The sequence below is a fragment of the Micromys minutus genome, assembly GCF_963924665.1.
Source record: "Micromys minutus genome assembly, chromosome: 9".
NCBI lineage: Eukaryota > Metazoa > Chordata > Mammalia > Rodentia > Muridae > Micromys > Micromys minutus.
Genome location: NC_137978.1, coordinates 52,709,164 through 52,736,141, shown reverse-complemented (window position 1 = coordinate 52,736,141; position 26,978 = coordinate 52,709,164). Strand labels below are relative to the sequence as shown.

The following is a 26,978-nucleotide window of genomic DNA, read 5'->3' as shown; positions in this document are numbered from 1 at the left end:
TGAGAGGCCCATTAGAGCATCTTAGCATGACAAACACTAAGTCAAACAGGCAGATACACTAGGACACTCTGTTCCTCTCTGCACACTTAGAAGTTGCAAGGACAGCTGACTCCCCAGTACTTTACCATCTAACCAAGGAGAGGACATAAGCGGGGAGGACCACAGTCAGCCAGCTCTTTAGCAAACAGCCAGAACTGTTCAGAACTGTTCTGAGAATTTGAGAAATCCACACGCACTCCCATAAAAGCTCAAGGGTGAGGCTTCTACCATGACACAACAATCAGATGGCGACACTTGGGCAGCTATTAACCCTCAGAGTCACATTTCTCTCAACTTAAACCAAAACATAAAATTATAGCTGACAGAACCATGAAAACTACATAGAAATGCTACAGAACCTATCAATTTTTGCAAACAAATACTGAATACATAGGTCAGGCCCAGAGGGAACTTCAATAGAATGATGGGTCACCACACACACATACCCAGCCCCTCACAGTATCCACCATCTTACCAGGGCTGTCACATTCTTATTTTCCTTCCTCCTGACTGTATCAAGCTGAGATCCAGCCGCAAGTAGGGTAGTCAGTGAGGAATAAAGTTCATCATACTTGACAAGCTTGGAGAAAAGAACTTCACATGCCTAATATCAAGAAAGAGCAAAAACAATACAGGTCTGGGTGTGATAATACACACTTCTGATCCCAGCACTGGGGTGGGGGAGGGGGGACTCAGGAGGAGAATCTCTGTGAGTTCCAGGCCAGTGAACTGCACAGTGACACCCTGCCTCAGAAAATTAAAAAAAAAAAAAAAAAAAAAAAAAAGACAATTCTTTTCATATTTAAACATTTGGCCCTGCATAAAAACTTAAGCCGCCTGACTATAAAAACACTGTGATTCATCCTTAATTGGTCCCTTCTTACAGAAGACAGCCAGTTGTGGGCTTCACACTTAAGTCTGTATATTAATACAAGCATACCACTGCAAGCTTTAGCATGACAGAGGAAGGCAACCATTTTTATTAAATGATCTGTTAAGTTTCTGATGTTTTCGTTTTAGATACTGAAAAACTAGCACAGGTCAAATTTCCTCATAACAGAAAGTTGTTGCCCATACCTAAGCATCTGGGGGTGTCTGCCAAACATGTGGAGGGTGGAGGGTGTCTGACCCACGTGTAAAAAAATGGCTTTCAAGTCTTGAACAGGGCAAGACATGGCACACCTTATAACCCCATTTACTCAGGAAGCTGAGGCAGGATGATTGCTTAACCTCCCTCAGGCATTTGAAGTTACCTTAATAACATGGAAAGATCCTAACTCTTAGGAGGGGAAAAGGAAGAAGAGAAGAAAGAAAAAAGGAACAGAAAGAAAAAGAAAAATTCCTAGTACCTCAGAATCCAGCCGGTTCAAATCCTCCTCAGAGGCCTCCGCGGACAGGACGCAGTAGAACCTGGGCTGTGGGGCTGCATCTGGAAAATGATGACCTTATTAAGCAAGCGTGAGGCATGTGAAAGTCAATGTCTAAAACTTTCCTAAAGTAGCAGGCGATGAACCACCCACAGGAGGGGACTGAGTCATGGGGCCAGAGCACCTCCCAGAGTCACCACGCCTCCACCAACAAAGACCAGTGTGGCATCACCCTTTTGCTGAAATCTTCTTTCTGACCTGATGAGAAATGTTTGGACCAATTTTCTTCTACTTCCTTGAACCCATTATACAGAGGAGTGTTGGCTCGGCGGCTGCTGCTGTCTTGGGATCCACTTGCCCACCCGAAAGGGGGGCTTAGCAGGTTGTGCTGCACCTTTGAAACGCAGACGTTTGACTTAAGGATATACAATCAGCAGTATGCTTTTCACACCAAGGATAATAACATATCTAGCAATACCAAAACTTGCAGCAGCAAATAAAGATGAAATTTTGAAGATTTTTCTATTTCTTTTGGAAAGCAAATTTTTGATAGTGTATCAGGGGAACAGTACTCCGTGAACTAGCTTGAGAACTGCTGAGCACAGCACCTCTTAACCACCTTCTCATCCTCTTGTGCGTATTCACAGAAGGCTACCATGAGCACACTACTGCAGGACCCTTCCTCAGGCACTAATACCCAGGGAGGGGGCAAGGCTGAGGACACTGGAAATGCAGGGTGGATGAGAAAGAACATGTGCAAGTAAACATGAGAACAAGAGAACAGCCACCAATCAGCAGCCATTAGGTAGTCCCCAATGACCACTTCAGGCCAAGTAGAAAGGCCAATCCCAAAGGCCTTTAGCCATAGCCATAAAGCCTCCAAAGCCATAATAAAACCTTCCTGCCAGGAAGAAATGGAGCTCTGGGCAGAAGAGAAAGGACAGGATGTAAATCTTTACCTGCTCAAACAGATACACAGGGGCTTTGGAGTACTGATGAAGTAGGTAGTCAAAAATCAGGAGGAGGCGGGCCAGGATCAGTGGCGCACAGCGCATCTGCACCTCCATGTTGACACTCAGCTCCTGGATGCTCTGCACCAATGTGGTCAAGATGGAGCGGCGGCCCTTCTCAGAGAAGCTGTGGAAGATGAGCAGCAGCAGCTGCAGGTGCTCCACATTCAGATCTTCCGTCTCACTGGGCACTGTCCCCTGAAGTGCGCTCTGCTTCATCGTAGTCAAAAACCTTGAGCAGAGAAAAGGGAAGCATATCTGGTGGAGAAACCCCAGAAGAGCCCCAAGACGTCAACATCCAGTGCTGCAAGGAGAACAAGTTAAAGAACAAAACTGGTGTGGAGAAGCCAAAAAGCCAGATGTGGGCCAGCAAGATGGCTCAGTGGGGTTAAGACACTTGCCACCAAGCCTGTCATCCCTTGTTCCAACCCCAGGCCTCACATTGTTAAGAAAGAACCAACTTTACAAGTTGTCCTCTGACCACTACAAGAATGGTGTGACACAAGTGATCGGCAACACACACTCGAGTACACACAGAGAGAGAGAGAGAGAGAGAGAGGGTGGGGAGACAGAATGAGACAGAGTTCTAAACCAGGTAGGGTCACAGTGGGACCCAGGAGGAAAGGGAGAGGGAAAGGAGATGCTATAATATTCAAGAACTTGTCAGAGAGCTTTATACAAAAAGAAGTGAGCACAGCCAACTGTCTGCATGTCCTTTGGCTTTAGGAAAGAGCTTTGTGCTTTAATAAGGGAGCCCTTCTTCCATCCCTAGCTCCCAGAGGCTTCTTCAAGACTGTGCCATGAAGACCACAGTGGCCCTCTGGCATTCAAAGAGGACTATGATCTTGAAAATCCAACATTACAGCTATTTGATCCTGGGCTGTGGGGTAGAAGAGCAAAGCCTTTTAGGAAAACAAACTGCTTTGAAGCCTAACCATGTAAACAAAACTGGCAAAAAAAAAAAAAAAAAAAAAAAAGTCCATCTAAGGGGGATTTAGGTGATTAAAGCTTAGCTTCCCCCAAGGAAACAAGTTCTTTAAAATGTATCCAAAAATGGCAGCAAGCCACTGTACATGGGCTCCTGTAGGAAGCATACTAACCGAAAGGCAGCTCAGCCTTTCTCTTTCAGGAAACTGGTCATCTTTGGAATCTGGGTTCTGAAGGACAGTGATCAGTAAATCTCCCTACAGATCACTAAATCTGGCTACAGAAGGCATCTCTTCTGTTTAACAGCACATTTGCCAAACTCCCCCATTACCTCTCCTAAACACACAAAACAGCTTCTCACAGCCAGATTGCCAACCAGCCAGTCAGACCCCTGAAAACGGTACTCAATCACCTATAGACCTTGTGTTAGGGCCTTACCTGTCCCACACTTTCAGGCATTCAGGGACGTCAGGGTCACCTTGTGCCCCAGCTTTATGCTGCCAGATAAGCAGGAGTCGGGAAAGCACAGAGAGGCCTTGGGGGTGAATGTACAGGGGCCAAGGGCCTTCGGAGAAAGGAGCAACTCCCAGCTGCTGTAGCAGTGTATTCTGAAAGAAAAGACACAGTGGGCCATTAGAAAAGAGACACAAAACAAGTCAAAAGGTTACGTACATTACCTACACTCCTTTTTCAAATAATGAATAACGGACTTGGCAGTGTGTGTCTAAAAGAGATCTGGAGGAAAATCCTGTTGTTCAATAAATTAGAAAAATAAGATGAACCCTAATCACACCTGCAGCTGAATCAGAGCCTACAACAGGCGCTAAAAACCAACAGGGGCTCTGAAATAGTGGAGTCAGATGCTTTCAAAAAGGCTGGAAAGCAAACAGTTGGTGCTTCCAAAAGGAAATTCAACAAATGTCCCAGCAGCCAGTGGATTGAGTGTTGTTTTGCTTTGCCAGCCTGCTGGTCGTAGGCTCATGGGGATTAAAGGCATGTGCCAGCACCCCTGGCTGTGGACTTCATTCACGGCTAGTTACTCAGACAGGTCCACCCTGGGGGGTGGGCTTGTGTATCTGACAAGCAGTAAAGCAAGGTAAGTAGAGAAACGCACCTGGGAGAGCCAGCATGTCTTTCTCAGCAGGGCCATTCTTGCTCCCAGCTGAGTACCCCTCCTGGCCAACTAAGTGCAAACACAGTGAGCAGATGTACGGCCATGCCACTCCAAACGTGCCTGGTCTTGTACCAAAACCGCACAAAGGCATGATTTCCCATATGGCTTTGGAAGACACAAATCATGCTAGAAGAAATCTCTGAGTCTGACAGACTAAATGCAACTCCTTGGAATTTAGCATCCATCATTCCAACTACAAGGATCTTTAAGCACCAGGCAGTCACCCCAGGACAAGCATGGCACCAACAGCCATGCATACACTTTCCCAGTGAGCATGCCAGGCAGTCAGAGGGGATGTTCATCACTAATGAAGAACGTAGAAGACTGTATGCAGGCTAAATCAGGGAAGCCAGTTTTATTCCAAAAGCATCGATTGCATGAGGACAGTCTGAAAGGGAGCCCTGCCTGGATGACCTTACTTGACCTTAGCAGGCTGCCTGATCCACACTACGAAAGCACCAAAGGGGCTGCATCCAGCATAGCTTTTCCATAGCCCTCCAGTGAGAAAGCCCACGAGCTAAGGTAACACAACGTCATCAGTAAGGCTTTCATTTCTCCCCTGAGGAACAACAGGTTATGGGTCTCACAAGAAGAGGAGTCCTTTAATGTCCTGGCAGCTGGAGACCAAGTCAAGACACAGCTCCCTACTTTTAATCTGACCCCTGAACAAAAATGTTCCATATGCTACTCCAAAGAAGCAAAGCCCAGAGGGATTGGGTGGCAGACAAGTGAGGCCAGGCGTCCTTACCTCCCACAGTCACAGCAGAGGTGTTTACAAAACAGAGGGAATGACAAGAGGCCTGGGATTCCCTTCGCCTGCTGCCAGCAGTGTGCGCGAGCCCGCAGTCCCTCTCAACTGCTGAGGGAAGCATCCCTACCAAAGGCCTAGGGACTCAGGTCCCCAGAGAAATGCATTTCATCTCTCTTCTCTGGACAAGTTCAAGCAGGACGAGACAGTATCAATTCTGAAGCTTCCCTCAATAAACTTCAATCTGGGGAAGGGCTGAACCCAGACCATCTGGGAAGGCCTCTGCAGGCCACACACTAAACACTAAATATCAACCAATATTTCCTTCCTGCCAAAACAAAATGTCTCACTTAACAGTAGGCAAGTATTAATAAACTTCACAACTATCTTTTTAAACAAGAGAAGCAAACTTTGAGAAATAGCTAAACAGTTTAGGATTCTGAAATTTTAACTTTTTCCAATACCTTCCTGGATTTTATCCCTTTGGGAGAAATTGACAAACCCCTAAAATACAGTGCATCTGCTTTCTGCAGAAACAATTGTTTTGTTTGGATTTCTGAGATTAGAACCTCAATATGTTGCCAAGGATAGACTTGAATTTACAACCCACCTGCTCAGCCTTCTAAGCATTAAGACCAGACTAGACTGTATTAAGTTCCAAGTCAATTACAACTACAGAGAAGTCTAGTCTTGATGAAGACAAACCAAGTTATCAAAACATGAATACTACCAAACATGAGAAAAGGATGTGAGTCCAGATGACATGACATCTCGTTGGTTAGCGTGAAAACAGCAGTGTGGCCTGATGGGCTGCCGCTCAGCCCTTAAGACCTGGCAATTCTACTCCAAGGGACAGCCCCAGGAGAACCAGTCTCCTCCACAGAACAGGTAACTCAAGTAAAGATCATAGCAACATCTGGAATGCTCAGAGCCTGCACAGCCTCCTCAGTGGAGACAGATGAACCAAGCAGCACAGCACGAGCACAGCACTATCAGAGAGCAGTGTAAGCAAAGGCTCCCGAAACACCCACTGCAGGCCAACCCTGGCCACAGACACTGTGAGTAAATCAGTGAAAAGTCAAGCACACCAGCACAGAATGCCGCTCACTGGAAGCGAAAGGTGGGTTTAATTTGGTGATTATGACACATATGAACCTTAAAAAATGAGGACTTAGGATTAAGACCACCACTTTCTTTGGTGGGGAAAATTGTGCGGTTACACGCTCACATTCAAGGTCCTGGACTAAGTTTTGATGATAGTTTGTAAAAAAGAGCTTGTGCCTGTGATCTGAATGCTCCTTGAAAAGTGCCTTTTACTTTGTACTCCCCCATGACAGGTGAACATTTATCAACCGTATTTTGTAAATAGCTTTTGGTGAGTACCACCTCCTGGTCTACCGAGACCAGTCTAAGAAACACTGGGAATTTATCTGGTTTCTTCCTTTAATCTTCATGACGTGGGGGAAAGAACATTTTTTTTCTTCCAGAGATCCTAACCTCTGCACGGGGGAACACAGAATACCTGAGCACAGCCTGCCTAGCAGAGTAAGGACACAGCCACCACATTCCAGAGAAAGTGTCAAGTGCTCCCTCCTGGGCAGCCAGTGCACACCAACCTGCAGGTTCGGGGACTGTAGATCAGAAGTCACCAGGGAGTGATTGAAGTGATAGAGAGCAGCAGCAAAGTCCTCATCTGATGACCCTTTGGACAGAGGGAGACGGTTACTCGGGAACTTGGATCTGTAAGTGCCCTGCAGCAGCACCCAGCCCTTCCACTGACCCTTGAGTCCATCTTTGTCCACCTCCTTAATGATGCTGGCCAGGGTGGCCATGTGGTGCTCTGAAAGAGAGACGCTCAGATAGTTCCGGATGAAATTGTTCCGAGAGTTCAGCATGGAAGATGTGATAAAATTCAGAATGTTGGAAGCCAGACCTAAAAACTAAAAAGAATAGAAAACGACTCAGAGCAGTGTCATGGCTTATAAAGCTTCTGCTAACCCTGAATTCAATTAGAATTACACAAGCCCGTAAGTTTCCAACAGTGAAGACCATCACTTAATTCTTCCAGTGGGAATGCCCATAATGAAACTCAGCTGCACAGAAAGACAGACTCACTCGTTGCGGATGACCTCAGAAAACACTGTGTGAGGCAGGACCTCTGAACTGACCCCATCCATGTCCCTCAAGATGTTACCAGTAACATACTGGAGACTGACCCTACATCAGTGATTATTATATATTGGTTATTATACAGTAATTACTGTACATACAGATATTCTTCCTTCTCTCTCTATTGTTAGTTTGTCATTATTGTAAAAACTATTTTTTAAATGATTATATTAGGACTAGAAAGACGGTTCAGTGGTTAAGAGCACTGACTGCCGTTCCAGAGGTCCAGAGAGTTCAATTCCCAGCAACCACATGCCATCTGTAATTAGATTCAATGCCCTCTTCTGGTGTGTCTGAAGAGGGCGACCATGTACTCATATACATAAAATAAATAATTAAAAAATAGAAAAAAATATACATTTTCATGTCCATAACCTTGACATGAAGTTATATAAGGCTACATTAAAGAATTGTGCCTGACTCATTACTCTGGCAAATTATCAGAATAGGGGCTGAAATACAGAAGATAATCAATAAATACTGTTTGGATCAATAAATAAACATGATGCACCAAACCTACGTTAGAGACTTTGAAAACACTCTTTCATGATGCCCTTCAGTCAGGGCAAGTACAGTCACTCCCCAACAAGGAGATACTCAGATTCTGGCCCAGAATCAGTGAGATTCGAATCAACTTCTTCTTTATTCCTAGAGACTGTGCTAGTAACTGTCAGTACTGGAAGCATGCAATTTAATGACATGATTAGCACTGGAAGTCCTGCGGTTATCCAACTTAAAAACACTTTAGCTCAGATGACGTCTGTCTCTCACCTTAACCACTCACTCTACCCAAGTAATTTCCCTCCCACTGAACCTCAGAAACCCACTCTTACCAACTCAGGATCTTTGCGACTGGCCAAGATATTGCCCTTCTCACCAGAGGCCTGCTTATTGGGGCTTTTAACCCGAGGAGAGCTCTCCAGGGGAGGGGGCGGTGGAGGAGGTGGAGGCGCAGCTTTTTCTTTACTGGGAGAGATGGTCTCCTCAAACCATTGCCCCAAAATAGGTTCACTGTCATCATCTGAAGAGAAAGAGCACGCCACAAAAATAGCAATTTTTACGCGTATGAACCTTTTTTCTATAACTGCTCAAGTCAAGGAGCACAGGACATCCTAATGCTGAGGACAGGAGCTGACCTGTCAATCTTTAAAGACATCTGCACATAAGTGCTTCCATCTTATTATACACAGGTTACAATGCAGTAAAACTGATTTCTTAAGGGGTTCAACAACAGCATTTCCTCTTATCTGCCTGCCTGGAAGGGGCCAAACATTTAGCAAACTAGTCTCATCAGCTGCACACCCAATATGGTGTTTCACACTGTTCCACAAACTTGAGCATGAAAACAAACAAACAAACAAACAAAAAACCTGAGACCATCTCCTCTACAGGCCTTCAGCTCCATGGTTAAAGCAAACCCCTGCCGCATGGCCTTCTGACCTGTGCAGGGAGGACAGAGGTCCAAGCAGAGGTCAACAAAGGAGTGAGCATGAACATCTTGGTTCTGGCAGAAATGTGAAGCTGCATGGGGCTGACTGAAAGCCGTCATTAGCATTTAGCCTTGACACTCAACTTACTCTTTAGCCCAGGCTGGCCTCCAATTCAGTAAAGTACATCAATAATGACCTCTGAGCACCTGCCTCTCTTCCTGCCACACCTGGTTTATGGTGTAGAGGGGATCAAACCCGGAGCTTCATGCATGCTAGGCAAGCCCTTTCCTACCACTCCCTGCCCCTCAAGCTGCTCTGCAGCACATCATTTTGAGAACACATAAAGGCACGGGCAGAAAAGACAAAGAAGCACAAGGAACCGAGGGCTATCTCTGGATACCTTGGCTGCTGTCCTCCTCTGTGCTACTGAAGTCATCCTCATAGTAGGTGTTGGAGTCAGTGGAGGCGCTGGCATCGCTGCTCATGGAGCCCTTCCTCTGCCGCTGCAGGACGCATGCCTAGGGGAACACAAGAGCACAGAGCTTGTGAGCCCACCACGCTTCTGCTTCAGATGTGTCACCACGAACTACCAAGGACAGCAGACAGCTAAAATAGTCATCAGTAACCACTTCCACAGTTCCACAAACTACTCTGTCAAGCTGGGTACAGTGACATCCCGTGCCTGTAATCCAAAGGGGGCTGAAGCAAGAGATCAGCTGTGTACAGCTGTGTAAGCAAGCCCAGCTTAGGGAACAGAGACCTTAAGAAGGGGAGACAAGAAGAGAAGGAGAGGAGTCTAGGGAGGATTCCTTTCCAAAACCAGTCTGCATTCACAAACATCATGGTCTACTTCAGCCTTACTCCAATTCATGAACGGCCTGCTCCCACCCACCTTTCTGTATGAAGTTGAAAGTAAAGTCAAGAGCAGGTTTGTCAGTGGGACAGAGTCAATCAACCGTTGAATCCTTTGGGTGGAGGTGCTCTGGGCCATAATACTCAGGACGGCAGGGGGACCATCTGTCTCCCAGCCCTGATGAAAACAAAATCAAAGCATATTAGTCCTATTACTCTGGCAAAAAACAACCTTCATGATGCTCAAGTAGCCCCACCAACCCAAGGATTCCAGAGCCTCCTCACCTTGTGCAGTGCCTCCACCTGCAGGTCTTGAAAGAGAGATGTCAGCAGCTTGATGGCATGATTTGCCAGTATCACCGAGAGTACCCCAAATCCCTGATGCCTATACAAATAACAGAAGCACAGCCCTTAAAACCACTAGCAATGAATCACAACCTCAGAAATGGTCATTATCCTGCCAATCTGGAATCCTAGACCCCTTTACAGATCAAAACCTTCCCTCTGAGAACAGAATACTACACAGACACATGGACACACGGGCACACACACACACACCACCCTAGCAATGCAGCTCACTCCCCAAACCCATGTATAGACTGTCACAGGATCAACAAGCCTCAGGGCAAGAACTTCCAAATAAAACCATGTCACATCAGTTCAAAGCTGTTGATCAAAAATGATGATTAAACTTTTTAAAAAAGTATTTTTTTGAGGGTCGGCAAGATGGCTTTAAAAGGTAAAGGTGCTTTCTGCCAAGCCTAATAATCTTGAGTTTTATCCCCAGGAACCACACAATGAATCAAGCTTTATTCTGACCTCCACATACCACTGCATATACCACTGCACATGCACATATCACTCCTACACACACACACCATGCAACATGCAAAGGTCATACCTGGATATTGTTCCTCAGAAGAGAGTTTCTACCTCTTTAGTGCTAGATTTACATGGGCACTTGGGTTCTTAAAATCTGGGCATAGGTCCTCCTGACTGTACAACACACCTAGCTGAGCTAGTTCCCTGGCTCCACACCAAACAGTATAAGGATACACTGAGTCCCACTGATGCTAAATACTTCTACTTCCACCTCATCCTGAACAATTCCTATCAAAACACAACATGGCTCCTACCAGCCTCTTGCTCTGGCCTCTTTTCTTCACAATACTTGTAACAATCCATAATGGACTTGTTGCCTGCTATTTCTTCCCTTAGAAAATAAAAACCGGGCTGGAGAGATGGCTCCATGGTTAAGAGCACTGACTGCTCTTCCAGAGGTCCTGAGTTCAAATTCCAGCAACCACATGGTGGCTCGCAACCTTCTGTAATGGGATCTGATGCTCTCTTCTGGTATGTCTGAAGACAGCTAAAGTGTACTCATATATAATAAATAAATCTTTAAAAAAAAAAAAAAAAAAAAAAAAAAAAGAAAGAAAATAAAAACCAAGATGGGTGTGATAGCAGATTCTGGGAAACGCAGAAGGGCCATCAGCGGCATATCAAGTATGAGGTCAGCTAGGCTATTAGAAACCCTATCTCAAAACAAAACAAACAAAAAACAAGGAGATGAAGGGGGCAGAAGTGAAAGGTGGCTTAGCAATTAAGATCCAGGGAATCTGAAGCTCTTTTCTAGCCTCCAGGAGTGTGTATGGTATACATACATACAAAAATACATACAAACGCACACACATGAATGCATATATGGGCATAACACCCATATAAATAAAGAGATGGCTCAGGGCTAGAGATGGCTCAGTGGTTAAGAGCATTGACTGCTCTTCCAGAGGTCCTGAGTTCAGTTCCCAGCAACCACATGGTGGCTCACAACCATCTGTAATGGGATCTGATGCCCTCTTCTGGTGTGTCTGAAGACAGCTACAGTGTACTTATATGTGATAAATAGATCTTTTAAAAAAAAAAAAAAAAAAAAAAATGGCTCAATTGGTAAAAGCACTTGCTGCTTTTACAGAAGATTGAGCTTTGGTCCCCAGCATCCACACAGGGAATTGCAACCATCCATAATTTCAATTCCAGGGGATCTGATGCATGTTTCTGACTTCTGTGGTTACTAGGCCTGTGCGTGGTACACGTCTATGTATGCAAGCAAAACACTCCCACATAAGATAATTTAAGATTTGTTTATTTTACTTTATAAAAAAATTGTATTTATATGAGTACACTGTGGCTAGTGTGTCTGACACACCAGAAAGGGGCACTGGATCCCTTTACAGATGGTTGTGAGCCACCATGTGGTTGCTGGGAATTGAACTCAGGACCTCTGGAAGAGCAGTCAGTGCTATTAACCACTGAGCCATCTCTCCAGCCCAAGATAAATTTTAAAAGAATTAAAACTAAGCAAATAAAACACAGCAAGTACGTAAGATAAAGAGTAAGTATGGCTCCAGCGAAGCCTCGGTTTAAAGAAATGCTTGAATGACACACTGCATTCACTGGTGGCCACTCCCTAAAAAGCATACCTCATCTTTTGATCTGAACTTGCCACAGACTCTAAACACACTCATCAGACATTCTTTCTCCTTGTAACAGATGAGGAAATGGGATTAAATCCAGATGCTGGTGCAAGAAAATGGAGCGAGGAGAGCAGGGCCATCACTACTTTTGCTATTAAATTCACGTGGCTGGAAGGGGAGAGGCTGACACAAAGACGCTGGCTGGCTTTAGTACTCAGGACAGTGTGCTCGGTATGCACAGGCCCCTCAACTGTCTATAGCAGCTAATAACAAGCTCTAATATGGGGTCAACAGCTCAACACCCCTGTGAAACAGGAAACACAGCACAGCATTCAGAAACAGAGCTCCCAGGCAGACACATACCCTTTGCCAGGCCCCAGTTTAGGAGAGCCTACTCCCTCCTTTGTACGAGAAAGGATGTCTCTAACTCGGAGGGCAGCCAACGGGTCCTTCTCTTTCCCTTTGTCAGCCAAGGCTGTGGGACTGAGATTCAGTATGAGGAAAAGACTATTAAGCAGACACCAGGCACCCAACAGCTGGAAGTTCTGGAAATGCTGTTGAGAAGGAATAAAAACAGACATCAGCACAGAAATCCACATCAGAAAGAAGGTACCTGAACCCCTGATGCCTCTTACCTCACCACCAGCACGGCGGGAGCTGCTGATGGCCTGTCCAATCATGTCATAGATCTCAAGCTGCCAGGGAAACAAACAGATATACAGTCTGAGCAGGTCAGGTCTTCATCTCAAATCTAAACCCTACCTGAGCCAGCTCTTCTGGAAGAAGTGTTAACTGTCTGCAGGTTACTTGGTGATCTACTGCCACCAGTTTCTCACCTCAGGAGGCATTGCCTGTATCTATCTCCCTCAGTGCATGACACCTTCTTAGAGTTCCCACACACCCAGCCCTGCATCAGTCGGCTTTCCATGACAACTAATTCTTCCTACGCACTCATGGCAAACGCTATTTTCTATGGCCTGTACATCAGCATCTGGTACCCTCAATGGCTTACGGAGTAAATGTCAACCTTTCATGGCTTACAGCTGCCACAAACTTGCTGTGTTTTCCACAGGACCAATACAACAGGAAGGGGAGCATGTATGGAAACAAATATGCCAAATACCTTGGCCGAATCCCTCTTAGAAACACTGTCCAGAGAAGGGGTGTGGAGACTGCAGACACCCTACACACAGTTAACATTTACTCCACAAGCCATTGAGGGCTCACTGGATGCTGGTGTACTTTCAGACAGGCCATATTGTAAATGTTGTTTCACCATAAGTGCATAGGAAGAATTAGTTGTCATGGAAAGCCGACTGATACCGGGCTGGGTGTATGGGAACTACGCTAAGAAAAAAAGTGGAACTAGCCACACTCGCACATTTCAACAGTCCAGCTGCCATGTCACCAAACACTTGACTTACACATTTCTGAACAATTGTAGCTGCGTCACTTTCATAGTCATCTTCTTTGGAGCTCGTAGACCCTGTCCGCACTTGCTGGGCACTACCCACATGAAGAATGGCCATGCAAGTGGCTACACTCACACCTGGAAAAGAACAGGCACAGAGTCTAATACTGAGAATGCCTCAAACCCAAGACAGAAAGATGGGAACACCTAGCCACAAAGAACTGTGTAACTTCAGCACTTGGGAGAAATACATACAAATGCACACTAAATAAATCTGGGGTGATGGAGAAATGGCTCAGTGGTTAAGCACATTAGCTGCTCCTCCAGAGGACCTAGGTTCAATTCCTAGCACCCTCACACAACTCATAATTGCCTGTGACTCTAGTACCAGAAGATACACGGCACCAGGCATGTGCATGGTGCATATGTATACTGGTACATATGTATATATATCTATAATATATATACATATACATAAAATATATGTATACATGTATTATAGATATGTGTGTATATAATATACATATATTGGCAAGATAATCATACACATAAAATAAACAAATCTTTTTTTAGGAAGGTAAATAGCAATAAAGGAAAATACCCAACACTGATTGGCCTCTACATGTGCTCACAAAGGTGAATGAAAACACACACACACACACACACACACACACACACACACACACTCACGTACAAGCACTATCAGACCCCACTTCCAATAAAACCTTTAGGAAAGGGACTTCATGGAAACATGAATAACACTCTTCATGACTCTTCACACAGCCCCTGACCATGAAGCCATCCTCAAATCCAATCTCACAGCAAGACTCAACCTCTCCTTGATCTGCACCCAAAACAGTCTCCGCATCTCTTAAAGCCCCTCTTATGCTGTCCATGTTATTCTACTTAGCTGTCCATTCCCCATCACTCCTTGTGGGCAAGGAAGACATACTGTTCATCTCAACATAAGAACAGCCTTGGGTAACTTCAGACACCATGAACTCAAACAAGCACACAGGACAAGTTTTGGCAGAGATGACTGCCGTGTAAAAATGAGGCCCTGAGTTCCAGCCCTAGAACCCATTTTAGAAAGTCAGGCACAAGTGGGGCATGTTGGTAATCTCAGAACTGAGGAGGTCAACATGTGGATCCTTAGGGCTTGCTGGCCAGCCTACTTGGTGAGCTATAAGTGAGTGTCTCAAAACAGAAAGAACTGTGGACAGCTCCTGAGGAACAACACCCAAAGTCCACCTCTGATCTCCATATGCACCCACACATACGTGCACAGACACACACAACTGTACATACACATGCACACATTCAAGCCCTTGTACATGTGCACACACCCATATACGTATGTTCACACACACAGAGATTCAAGGCCAGCAGTTAAACAATAGATCACTTCCATTCCTGTAATGACTTTCCTAGGCCCACGTGATATTAGATGGTCTCTGAAGAGTCAAGGAAGGAGAACAGAGTTCTCAGGATTCTCATGTCTTCCTCAAATCAAATCCATGTTGGACTGAAAAAGTAACTTCTCACCTGCATATAGACAGCTGAGGCTGAGCACTGTCACATCTTGCAAACGTGAAGGATTGAGGGGTTCCAGCACAGGTAGAGAAAGAGTATCCAAGGCCATGGTTACATCAATCACCAGTGAGTGAAAACTGGAACACAACAGAGGTCATCAGCACGGTCCTTAGAAACACTCCCTTCTGTGGTCTCATAAAGAAAACCAGCATGGTTAAAGACTAGCCAGTTACATCCCTTCTGATAAGTACGAGGTCAAGAGCACCCTACCCATTTCGAACAGCGGTGGCATCAGCTACTGTTGCAGGCATGATGAAGAAGGAATTGGCCACCACAGCATCCTGAAAGCGATTGATGTAGCGCAGGAAATAGGGCAGGTTCAGGCATACTCGGAGTAGCTTCTCGGAGCCCCCTGGATTAACAAAGAGACACACTCTCTAACAGGCCACTGTCAGAAGCCTGGTATTTCTCTACACAGAAGAAGCACAGGCAAGACACTTTGGTAAGAAGATAGACCAGCTTTCTAACAGTAGTCAGATTCTTACCAAGCTCTTGAAGGCTAGCCACATTCTGAGCTATGAACACATTCTTGGTCTTGACAGCAGAGGCCTGATCTGTGGATGACTGCTCATCATTTTCTCCTTCCACCTGAAGAGGAAGACAGGCACTGTCATGACCACTTGCCTGCTGCTGGGCACCCACTAGGTACAGCAAGAAGGCAGCTCCTTAGATATGCTGAACATTCAGCTACACATAAGGAACTCTCTACCAGTCCAGACAAAATGACAAAAAAAGTAGAGCAAGACACAGCTCAGAGTCTATTTTCCATCAAACACACAGAGTGGCACCTTGAGAGGAGAGCAGCATGCGCTCCTATGCATCCCAGAGAAAGCACAAAGAACGACCAGCATGCCATGGTGCAGACCATGCAAAGATGGGTGCACATCTACTTCCCTTTGTATAATTTGCTTTGTTTGATTTTTTTCCACCAAAGTCATGCACAGAAATGCCATTAAACTGAAAATATATTCTAAGAAATGCCTCACTGAATGAATCTGTCATTGTATAAGTATCTGAATAAACTCACACAAACGAAGATGTCCACAGATCACTAGACAACCAGGGTTTATATATCCACCATCATGTATATGGTCTGTTCCTGACCAAAATGGTATGCTGTATATTTTAAGTAAAACATAAAACACAATCTTTTCCCAGTTCTATCATCTTGACACATGAAGAACTCACCAGAGCCTGTGAACTAATGGGAGGAGACGGTACTGTTCTAGGGTTAAAAACTGAGGTCAGCTGGTTCAAAAAGTTCATCTGCACTTCCTTCTGCCTTAGCTCAGGGCTCACTGGTGAGGCCAGCTCTTTCTGGTCTTCCACTATAAAATTCAGAAACAGAAAGGAGGGGAGGATGAGGAGAGTCCCACAGAAGGCAGCAGTGGCCACAGAGGTGGTCATGGTGTGCAGGGCACACACCATCTGAAAGCGTCTTCACTGTCTGTGGAAGCTTGGCGGATTTCATCATTGCTGTAAAGGTGATAATCTCTGTTCTGTCTAGTCGGCTACAGCCAGTGCACAGGCCTTTTATCAGCAGAATCAAGTGTTTCTGAAAATAAAACATAGTCACATATGTCTTTTAGAAAACTATACTTTGGGGAGTCTAACTAGTATGGGGTCTTAGGTTCCTATAAGTGACTGTCATGTGAAAGGCTGGGAGTGGCATGAGGCTGGAGCAAATGGCTAGCATGCACCTGGCCCAAGGTTCAATCCCTTGGGCCTCCAGAAGGGAGGGTGGAGGTGGGGAGAACAATTTCAGTGAAAAGTACCAAAGCAAAGATCCCAAACTGATGGCCATTAAGATCTAACCCAAATCAGTCTGATGCTCAGAGTGTATCATTTCTTTCTGTTTTCAACTTGAGGCTGTGGTTAATGTTTATAAAAAAACACAAGGCCTTAAAACAGATTCCTGATGAGTCTCAATAATGCACAACACAGTAGCTTGGCACCTCTATTCCTGCATGGCAAAACTAGCCAGAGGCAGAAAGTGGTAAAGCCAGGTCCTTTTCCTTCCTGCAACCCTATCAATCATACATCTTTCTCTCTGCTCCCTGCTTACACATACCAAAACTCTCGATCCTTGGGAAAGACTCTAGCCTGTCTATGGCTGGCAAACTATACACTGCTGGTTCCTGTAAATGAAGTTCAGTAAATGGTATTCACTCACTTCCCCAATGCTTCCCCCAATCCCCAGGTTTGCAATATAAACATAGACCTTTCCTGGCAAGCTGCATAAGATGGAGTATGGCCCACAAATAATTAGTACCTGCCAGCCTCAGAAAAGTTTATCTGCTTCTGCCTGATACACCCATCCATCAGTTCCCAAACTTCCAACTGTTTCTTAAAATAAGTGCAGAAACAGATTCTGCTCTCACCTGGGACACAGCACATGCCTCGTCCGGGTTCTCCAGACGCAGGAGGGAAAACTCAATGAGGACTTTACAGGCAGCTGCCACCGACTGAAGCTGGTTCCGGGGGACTGGGAAGCAAGAACAGTCATTTAACAGCCAACAGCTCAGCCTCACACTCAACACGGCAACACAGCAAGCACTAGCTTGGCAGGCTCAGCATTATCAGCAGCTATCACCCCTTAGATGACAAGGGCCAAATGCTCTACGTCCACTGATCTAGTGTTTGCTAGAAATGAACATAACTTGAACAGGAAACACACTGTGCTTCTTGCACTTCATATGCATCAGCTCAGTCTAATCCTTAGGTCACTGTAAGAGATTATCATCCTCTCGCACTGTATTTTAGGGTTATTTATTTTGTTTCTGAGTGTTTTGCCTGTACATATTATGTACACACACACACACACACACACACACACACACACACACACACACAGAGTACCATGCAGATGCCTAGTGCCAGAGGTCAGAAGAGGGTATCAAATTCCCTAGAATTGAAGTTAGGTATGGCTGTGAGACACCACATAGCTGATGGGAAGCAAACCCAGATCAGTCCTCTGTCAGAACAGCAAGTACTCCTAAGTACCACACCCTCTCTACCCCTTCTCCTTCTGTTTGTGAGACAGAGTCTCAATATACCCTTCAGGCTGGCCTCTAACTCCCTATGTAGCCTAAGGATCCTAAATTCCTGACCCATCCACCTCACACACACACCACTGCACCCTCTTCCTCCCTTTCATCTTTGTGACACAAGCTAAACTACCTAGAGTTAAACAATGACAGTCAAGTCCTGGAGGTTTGCCTCATAAGTTAATACTATTGGCCACTAGAGAATGACCTCTCCTTGTCACAGGCACTAAGTGACATTATGCAAGACCTGCAGTTGCTTCCAGAAGCTGGCCAGAGCTCATAACAACAACCCTAAACTGGAAGATTATTCAGAATCAATTTTACTGTTTTCAGTTTACCTGCTTAGCAAATTATTAAGTAAGCAATTAGAGTCCATCAGAACGGAAAAATGTGAAGATTCTGATGTAAAATAGGACTTGGTCACTTTGAGAGTGGAAAAAATTGGCAAATGGGGACCAATCTCTTTATACCAAAGAAGATGAGATTCATATGCACACCAAAACCATCTCTAGCTTCAAGGAATCTAAAACCCTCTTCTGACCATCAAAAACAAATGCACTCACGTGCACAGACAGACACACACACATACACACAAAACTAAAAATGCAAATAAATCTCTAAAACAAAAAGGGCAAGCAAGCATAGAATCACATAAATTAAAATAGAAATGGGGATAAAATATTTTAAAACTAATATAGTGCTTTTGATTAATAGAAAAATGGGCTAATTCCACAGCTATGAGGCAGGTGAAAAAGCCAGCAGTTTTTCAAGTCCCTATGGATGGCCCAGGTGAGGAGGTCTCTATACTCCCTCCTAGGGCAGAAAAAGGATTGGGGACAGACAGACACAGAGACAGACAGACAGACACACACAACACAACACCAGCTATCTCCATTCACAGGTGAACAGCCTGGGAGTTACACACTGTTCAAGGACAGATTCCTAGGCTAGCCTACCCCTCCCCGCCCACAGGGAGCAGAGCAGGTGCACTCACTGAGGCTGCAGACCGTGGTGATGTAGTGCGTGGACAGTGCAACAAAGGATGAATAGAACGGCTCGTACTGCTTCTCGTGGTGCAGGATCTCCGACTCGCTGGAGAGGACACAAGGTCATCAGCAATCAGTGCCCACCGTGTGCCCCACGTGCTGCTTCCACTTCTCAGCACCCCACTTGGTAGGAAGTAAAGAAAGTGGCTATTCATCTCTATATTCAACATGGGGCTGGGATGACACAGGGACACAGGGCCTTTAACCCCAGCCACACAAAAACAAACAACAAAAAGCTTAAGAGAGCTAAATTGAAATATCCTGTTGAAGGAACCAGGTTTAGGAAGAAGCAGAAGCTAATGAAGAAAAAACATCTTCAAACTCATTTAGAAGTTCTTTAAAGATGGCACCCATCTTTAATCCCAACATCAGGAAACAGAGACAAGAAGATATCCTGGTTTACACATCAAGTTCTAGAACAGTCAGATCTATATACTGAAACCCTGTCTCAGAAATATAATTAGAAGGGAACTGCAGGTGTAGCTCCACAGCAGAATGCTTGTGTTGCACGTGTCAGGCTCTGGGTTCCATCCCCAACATTCCCCACAGACTAGTGAGGAAATGCAAATGAGAATATGGCTGAGGGATGGCTCAGCAGCAGAACACTTACTGCAGCATTAGAATGAACATACGTGCTCACACACACACATGCACACGTATGCTCACCCATGGTGCAAAACAATTTACCACTTGCTCTAAAAGTCACTTAAAAAAAAAAAAAGACACTTAAATTGTGACAACCAAAGTACTCATACCACTGGCAGCAGAAGTGGAGGAAAGGAATCCATTCTGAAGACCAACACAACAACACAACACAGAGGCTTGGAAAGAATGAATGGCCCAGTCAGCACTCCTTACCTGAGCCACAGCCTCCTCCAAGTTAAGGACCCCTTCAAGAAAGCTAACACTAGATGGCAACAGAATAGTAAACTCTTCAAACCTCATCCCTGTCTTTAGAGGAAGAAATGCCCTCTTCTGAGAAAATCTGGAGCCCAACTCTCTCTAAAGACTGGATACATTTAAGTCACTTTATCAAATCAGAAGCTAAGGTACAACCCAGGCACAAATGGGGCAAAGAAAAGACAAAATGTATCTTATTAAATGCCAACCGCAGAGAGATGGTTAAATGGTTTCCCCAGTGAATTAATCTCCAGCAAGAAGTATCCACCCAGCAAGAGAAATGTAAACAGAGTTGATCCATTCACCAGCAGGCTTATCTTCTTGCCAAATGAATACAAGAGCCAAAACGCCATGTCTGTGTTTGGAAAATGTCAATGTGAGCGATGAGTTACATCAAACCACACTCAGGAGTCTGGCACTAAAAGTGCTCTGCTGTCTGGGGAGTCATCAAGGATTAGATGAGTGTGTATCAAAGATTAGGCCCTTATTAGAACCATCTTCCTAGAGCAGCTATGACGTACCAGGACCTTCCTGCCCACTAGGGCACACGCTCTTCTATTTGTTTTGACAGGTAAGACAAAGGAAACAGAAACCTTCCAGCTTGGAGCAGTTCTTCCTCCACCTAGGGACTCATGTCTCTCTAAGGTTCCCCACTACACCCTTACCTTCACAGCACACACGAGATTCCCTGTCTTCTTTATTCATGTTTTCCTACTCCATAATTCCAAGTAGTCTGCTGAGTCACTGCCCTTCACTGTTTTACTTAGAAAGTTCAGATCTGCTTACCTCTGCTCTTTTCAAGTTTACCAATCTTAGACAAAGACTATGAGCCCAAAGTATAGGCTTATTCTGCACTTTACTCCCATTCTGATGATGAAATAAGTTAACAAATATACGTGCACACTCGGAAAAGAACAAACTTCTTTAGTTGCGTCGGTCAGTCAGAGCCATAGGGTGAGAGTTGATAGATGGCTGTTCTTCTCAGCCTCTTTCTTGATGTTTTGAGACAGAGTCTAATACAGGGACTCTCAACCTTCCATAATGCTGCAACCCTTTAAAATCTGTTTCTCATGTTGTAATGACCCCAACTATAAAAGTATTTCATTGCTACTTCATAGCTGTAATCCTGCTACTGTTACAAACTATAATATAAATATCTATGTTTTTCATTGGTCTTAGAGAACCCCTATGAAAGGGTCATTTGACCTCTAGCCCCAAAATGGGTCTTGGCCAACAGGTTGAAAATTACTGGTCTAATATATTGCAGGCTGACTGGAGACTGGACATATAGTGAAAATAAAATACCTTGAACTTCTAATCCTCCTGCTCCACCTCCCAGATAGTAGAATTATAGAAATGTGCCAAGTATATGCCACCAGGATTACAACATGTCTATATTGTGTGCTGCTGGAGAGTGGTCTGTATGGATGTTAGGAAACTACTCTATTAACTGATTTATCTTCCAAGCTCTACCTGTGTATATGCGTGTGTGTGTGTGTGTGTGTGTGTGTGTGTGTGTGTGTCTTACCCTGGGGCGTCACAGATCCCACTATGAAATATCAGAAATCCAGCCTTCCCCCCATTGCCCCTTCCCCAAGTATACAGCAGCCTTGGGGGTGGAAGCGGAGCAGAAAGATGGGTATTGGTAGAAGAAAAATGGTACTGAATTCACCTCCACTTACAATTTGTTTATGGTAGGTTAGCAAGACAGCTCAATGGTTAAGGGCTCCACAAAAAGCCTGGCAACCTGAGTCTGAGTCCAGGAACCCATATAAGGATAGAAGGGGAAAAAAAGTTGCATAATGTTGTCTTCTGACTGCCACATATGTGCCAGAACACAAATACAACATGCATACACACATCATATATGCACATACACACCTTTTTTATATAAAAGTACTTAGGACAAATAGAGGTAAGATCAGGAATAAGAGCTTTTGAAGAGCTAGAAAGTGGAGTAGACATGATTCCTCTATCTCTTGCTTTTGAAGAAAAGTCACCAAATAATGATATCACCCATTCCCCAGGAAACCAGAGAAAAGGAACAAAGAGCAGAAGGCTCAGTTGGAGGAAGAATGAAGACACTAAACACAGACACACACCACCAAGAGGAAAATAAAGGAGACTAGAAGGCATGTCCCCCTCCTTGCCTGAAACATCCATTTCTAACAAACTTTGCAACCATATCCTCCCCACTGCACCTTAAACACCATTAGACAAAGACAATGAGAGTTTCTATCTCAAATAGAAAGAGAAGAAACAGAAGACGCCAGGTCAGAGAATCAAATCTGATGTTTAAGTAAAAGAGAAAGGAGGATGGGAGGGGGGACACTGGAGAGAGATGGTTCAGTGGTTAAGAGCACTGGCTGCTCTTCCAGAGGTCCTGAGTTCAAATCCCAGAAACCACATGGTGGCTCACAATCACCTGCGATGAGATCTGATGCCCTCTTCTGGTGTGTCTGAAGACAGCGACAGTGTACTTATATATAATAAATCTTTAAAAAGCAGAAAGGAGGGAAGGAAGGAAGGAAGGAAGAAATGAAGGAAGGGGAACCTGAAGAGAGGCAAAATAAAAGACAGACTATGGGGTTCACCTCACTTTTCCCCCTTAGGTAACACACTGCACAGCTAGTTCAAACTGTGGAAGACAACAACCCCCATCATCTTCAACTCCTAGATACAAATAGCATCACGTTCTCTCTGCCATGTTGCTTGTGAGTGCACACGTGCACATACACACATCTCCAGATATACTACTCATTTAAGCAAAGAATCTGAGTTTTCTGTCCATTTCTATTTTGCCCCCATGCTGACCAACCAGCATGAGCATGATGCGCAGACACCAGGACTGATCTCCAAGCACATTCCCTTCTGCAGACGGGCTTTCCCGTCTGTGGAGTGTCACTGTCAACTGTGACACTCTAGTATGTGAAGGTATAAGACGACAGTACAGCACCGGCTCTCTTCAAGACGTCTATTAAGGATCTGCACTACCTGTTGGAGTGTTCTAACAACCTCCCTGTCCCAGGCAGCAGCTCGGCCCTAAAGGTCCAAGGAATACCTGGGAGATAGAGGTTTTTTTTTCAAAGATGCTTATCGTGAAAGAAGCCAGAGCCACTTAGGAAGCAGGTGAGGGTGTTGTTTTTTAAATCTATGTAGACTTATGTGTCAGCTATGTTCCCAACTCCATCTGGCAGAGTCCTGAAAGGAAATCTCTGGGTGGTACAACACTTAAAAGGTTTTCAGTCTGTACTAAAAGACTTGCAGGCTATGGGCAATAAAAGCCACTCACACTCAACTAAACTCAGGTATTATTTTCTTTCAAAAATCTAATGACACTTTTGAGGATATACATCACTTCACCCATGATAATCTACTTCCCTTCACTTCACAAAGTGGCCTTAACATCAAGCAATTTTATCAGACAGTTAAGATCAGTCTCTAAGAATTCCCAATGTATTCTGTTCTAAAAAGGTGATTATAGGACTGGAGAGATGGCTCAGCGGTTAAGAGCACTGACTGCTCTTCCAGAGGTCCTGAGTTCAATTCCCAGCAACCACATGGTGGCTCACAACCATCTGTAATGGGATCTGATGCCCTCTTCTGGTGTGTCTGAAGACAGCTACCGTGTACTTATATGTAACAAATAAATACATCTTTTTTTTTAAAGGTGATTATAAAGCCTGACTTGAGACAAGGGGTAAAATGGAGAAATTAATCTCTCAAGGGGCAGTATCAAACCCAGAAGTTTCAGTAGAGGCATTTAATGTGTGAGCAGACTGTCAGACAGGAGTAGGGACGATGAGGCTAATAAACATTGCCGCAGAAAAACAGGGAACAAGGGAGAAAAGGAAGGCAGCTGTAACCAGCAAACCAACAAGGCAAGTGCAGAGACTGAACAACCATCCTACAAGCACAACAGCAGCCCAGTGTAGCCTGGGCCCTACGCTTACAACAGCCAGAAACCACGTCTCCCCAGCAGGAATAGAGGCTTTAGTCTGACTCGATACTGAGTGGCCTAAGGCCCTGAGCAATGAATGCTTCTACATTTGAGTCCCCTGCTGCATTTTTTTTTTTTTTTTTTTTTTTTTTTTTGGAGAAAAAATATTTGAGAAACTGATATTGTTAGTGTGCTCTAAGGACAAGTCAGCACACCAGGGCCCAGAGTCTTAAACCCAGCTAGCTGCCTATGAGTGGCTGGTTTTAACATCTTTAAATAGCTGAATCTTTTGCAATGTGTACATTTGGAAGCATGTAAGAAGTTATAAACATGCTACACTTGGGGTCAAATTTGGATATCACACATGACTGCCCACAGTCCACAGATCTAAAGGCTGTTGGTCAATGTTCTATACACTCAATACAACACTGTTTTACACAGTGAAAAACATATAACCCAGAACTGTATTCTTTTTGTATGATCAAATTTCTCCCAAGAATACACAAAATGGGATTTCAACTTAACTGAGCTATAGAAACCAGAATGTGAACTTCAAAACTCCTGATTTCCAATAAAACACAGTACTAAACACACATTACTTTTCCCAAAACCAAAATCCTGTCTAGAAACACAGACAGCCCCTGGTTCTCTCTGGTAACTCAGAATGTGGAGGGGTCACTAGCACTTAGCAAAATTCAAATCTAGTTCTGTGTCTACATTCGCCAGGTTGCAAGGGTCCACTATAAGTTTAAAATGCAAGAGCCAAGAAAACGGGATGTCCATTATCAACAAATAACATTATAACCTCAGCTCATATCCATAAACACAAAAGAGAAAGGTCTACAAGGAAGTGAACATTGTTGATTGTAAGTAGAAAGCATGACTCAGGAAAACTAGCAGTAATTTAAACAGACTGTAATAGGAGGCCAAGCAGCTGGCTGGAGACAGGGTAAGTGGTTGGCACCCAAGCCTGATAACTGAGTTCAAAATTCTCAGACACTAAGATGAAAGTAGAGAATCAACTCCTAAGACGTGTCCTCTGACCTCTAGAGTGCGCACATTCACACACTATTAGATTAGAATAGGGCAGAGAGATGGTCCAGTGGTTAAAAGCACTTCCTGTTCTTCCAACCCAAGATCAGATCCCAGCACTAGTGTCAGGTGGCTCATGATTGTTCTTAACTCCATATCCAGGGTACCTGAAGCATCCGAATACACATGACACACATACACGTGGACTGTTTTTTAAAGGAGAAAGAGATGGTAAAATAAAAAGATGCTAGATAATTTGAGAATAATATATTTTGATACTTGTTTTCATCTTAAAAACAATCATAAACATAACTAAGCAGGAAAATCTATTTGTTAGATCTTAAAAGTTATCAAACCCAGTCAACTGTTTTACTAAGAAATTGTTAAAGCTCATTCATCCAAAACATCACAGGTAATGACAATTATTGTGACAGATAATAATGCCAAACCACAGCAATTTTTAACTTTCCAAGTAACGTTTAGATATATCCTGCTGACCAACAAGCTAAAATGACCCCCTTAGCAATTTCAGAGAGTTACTGCAGCAAGGTTTGGCTAGGAAAACGAAAGTGAGAAAACAGGCTTTAAAAGCCTGAATCTACTACTAAACTCATCGAAGACTGCTCTGAGCCCAGTAGCAAGGAAAAGGTAAACATAGAGATTGCCACGTTCCCATGAAGAAATACGACTCTTGCAATCTAACAATCTGTATAAGAAGGTATGAACACATTAACAGCAAGCCAACAAACAGTCCAATAAGTAAGAATCTGAAAGCATTTTATTGAAAAACAGAAGGACTCAGATATCGGATACACCCAATTACCGTGCAAAGTAAAATCAAAGCATTCGGTGGTAACTAGTGGCTTCAGTCACAGAAACAGCATGTGCCCCCAGTGATCACAGCACCAAAGAAAAGACCGTTATTAAATTATGTGGTAGATCTCCAATGTATATCTCCGGCTCTACTGACAAGGAGAAATGCAAACTCATCCACGCCCTGACCATAACATGGGAGGGGGGGGACGGACGGGGGAGACAGGGGACACGGGCCAAGCAGCACCTAGCATCTCAATAGCCACTTCTCAAATGCGCCCGGCCACGCCCTCCAGCAAGAGCAGCCATAAAAGTTTTGCTCAGAAGGGGGAAATCAAGTCAGGGATGTTTTACGCCAGAGCTGGGTGGGAACCAGAGGAGCTCTTGTCCCCAGCGACCGAGAGTGCCGAAGTCATGCGTGAGGTGGATTCCCGACGGGAAGCTGCCTGACAGTGGACTCAGGACCCGGCACGTCCTCCCCTCCCCCCCCCGCGCCGCCCGCCGGCGCCGCCGCCCGGTACCTCTCGATGACTGAGGCCACCAGCTGCGGCAACTCCTTCATCTCAAAGGCGGAGTAGGACGCAGACAGTAGGGGCCGCACCGCCACCTCCCAGCCCGGGGTCGTGTCCTGCCCGGTCGCCGGGGCTCCGGGCGCTGGAGCTGCTGCCGCCGCCTGTTCGCCGCCGCTCGTCGCCATCTTTCGTCGTACTACTGCGGCTCCCTCCGGGGGCTTGCCACCGGCCCAGCGCCGCCTCCCGGGAGGGGGCGGAAGTGACGCACTCGTGCGCGTCAGAAAGCGCGCCGCGGGTCGCTAAACAAAAACGTAAGGCGCTGGCGGGCCTCTGACTTCTCCGGGTTCAACCCTAGGTAGTGCACCTGCGCAGAATTGAGCGAGCCCGGAAAGGGCTAAGAGCGATGCCCTCTGCGCGTGCGTCACGGCAGCGAGCAACACTGCGCATGCTCGCGAAAAGCGCTAACTACCGCGCATGCGCGGTCCCCGCATTAA

General features: G+C 45.0%; 1 protein-coding gene across 1 annotated transcript in view; it reads right to left on the bottom strand.

The window, feature by feature from the left end:
- The window catches only part of UBR4 (ubiquitin protein ligase E3 component n-recognin 4), a 105,586-nt gene extending 78,869 nt beyond the window's left edge, over window positions 1-26,717 (bottom strand). Inside the window, exons 1-22 of the mRNA XM_080921716.1 lie at window positions 26,494-26,717; window positions 19,236-19,333; window positions 17,576-17,679; window positions 16,620-16,749; window positions 16,383-16,522; window positions 15,680-15,782; window positions 15,405-15,546; window positions 15,147-15,271; window positions 13,615-13,739; window positions 12,826-12,885; window positions 12,554-12,744; window positions 10,002-10,101; window positions 9,757-9,894; window positions 9,265-9,382; window positions 8,268-8,455; window positions 7,046-7,205; window positions 6,882-6,967; window positions 3,782-3,951; window positions 2,366-2,648; window positions 1,665-1,800; window positions 1,389-1,468; window positions 515-643 (exon numbers count right to left, since the gene is read on the bottom strand). Coding sequence (XP_080777842.1) covers window positions 515-643; window positions 1,389-1,468; window positions 1,665-1,800; window positions 2,366-2,648; window positions 3,782-3,951; window positions 6,882-6,967; window positions 7,046-7,205; window positions 8,268-8,455; window positions 9,265-9,382; window positions 9,757-9,894; window positions 10,002-10,101; window positions 12,554-12,744; window positions 12,826-12,885; window positions 13,615-13,739; window positions 15,147-15,271; window positions 15,405-15,546; window positions 15,680-15,782; window positions 16,383-16,522; window positions 16,620-16,749; window positions 17,576-17,679; window positions 19,236-19,333; window positions 26,494-26,669 — 2,982 coding nt within the window. The 5' untranslated portion in view covers window positions 26,670-26,717. The remainder of the gene's footprint in view (window positions 1-514; window positions 644-1,388; window positions 1,469-1,664; window positions 1,801-2,365; window positions 2,649-3,781; window positions 3,952-6,881; window positions 6,968-7,045; window positions 7,206-8,267; window positions 8,456-9,264; window positions 9,383-9,756; window positions 9,895-10,001; window positions 10,102-12,553; window positions 12,745-12,825; window positions 12,886-13,614; window positions 13,740-15,146; window positions 15,272-15,404; window positions 15,547-15,679; window positions 15,783-16,382; window positions 16,523-16,619; window positions 16,750-17,575; window positions 17,680-19,235; window positions 19,334-26,493) is intronic.
- Window positions 26,718-26,978: the final 261 nt, after the last annotated feature.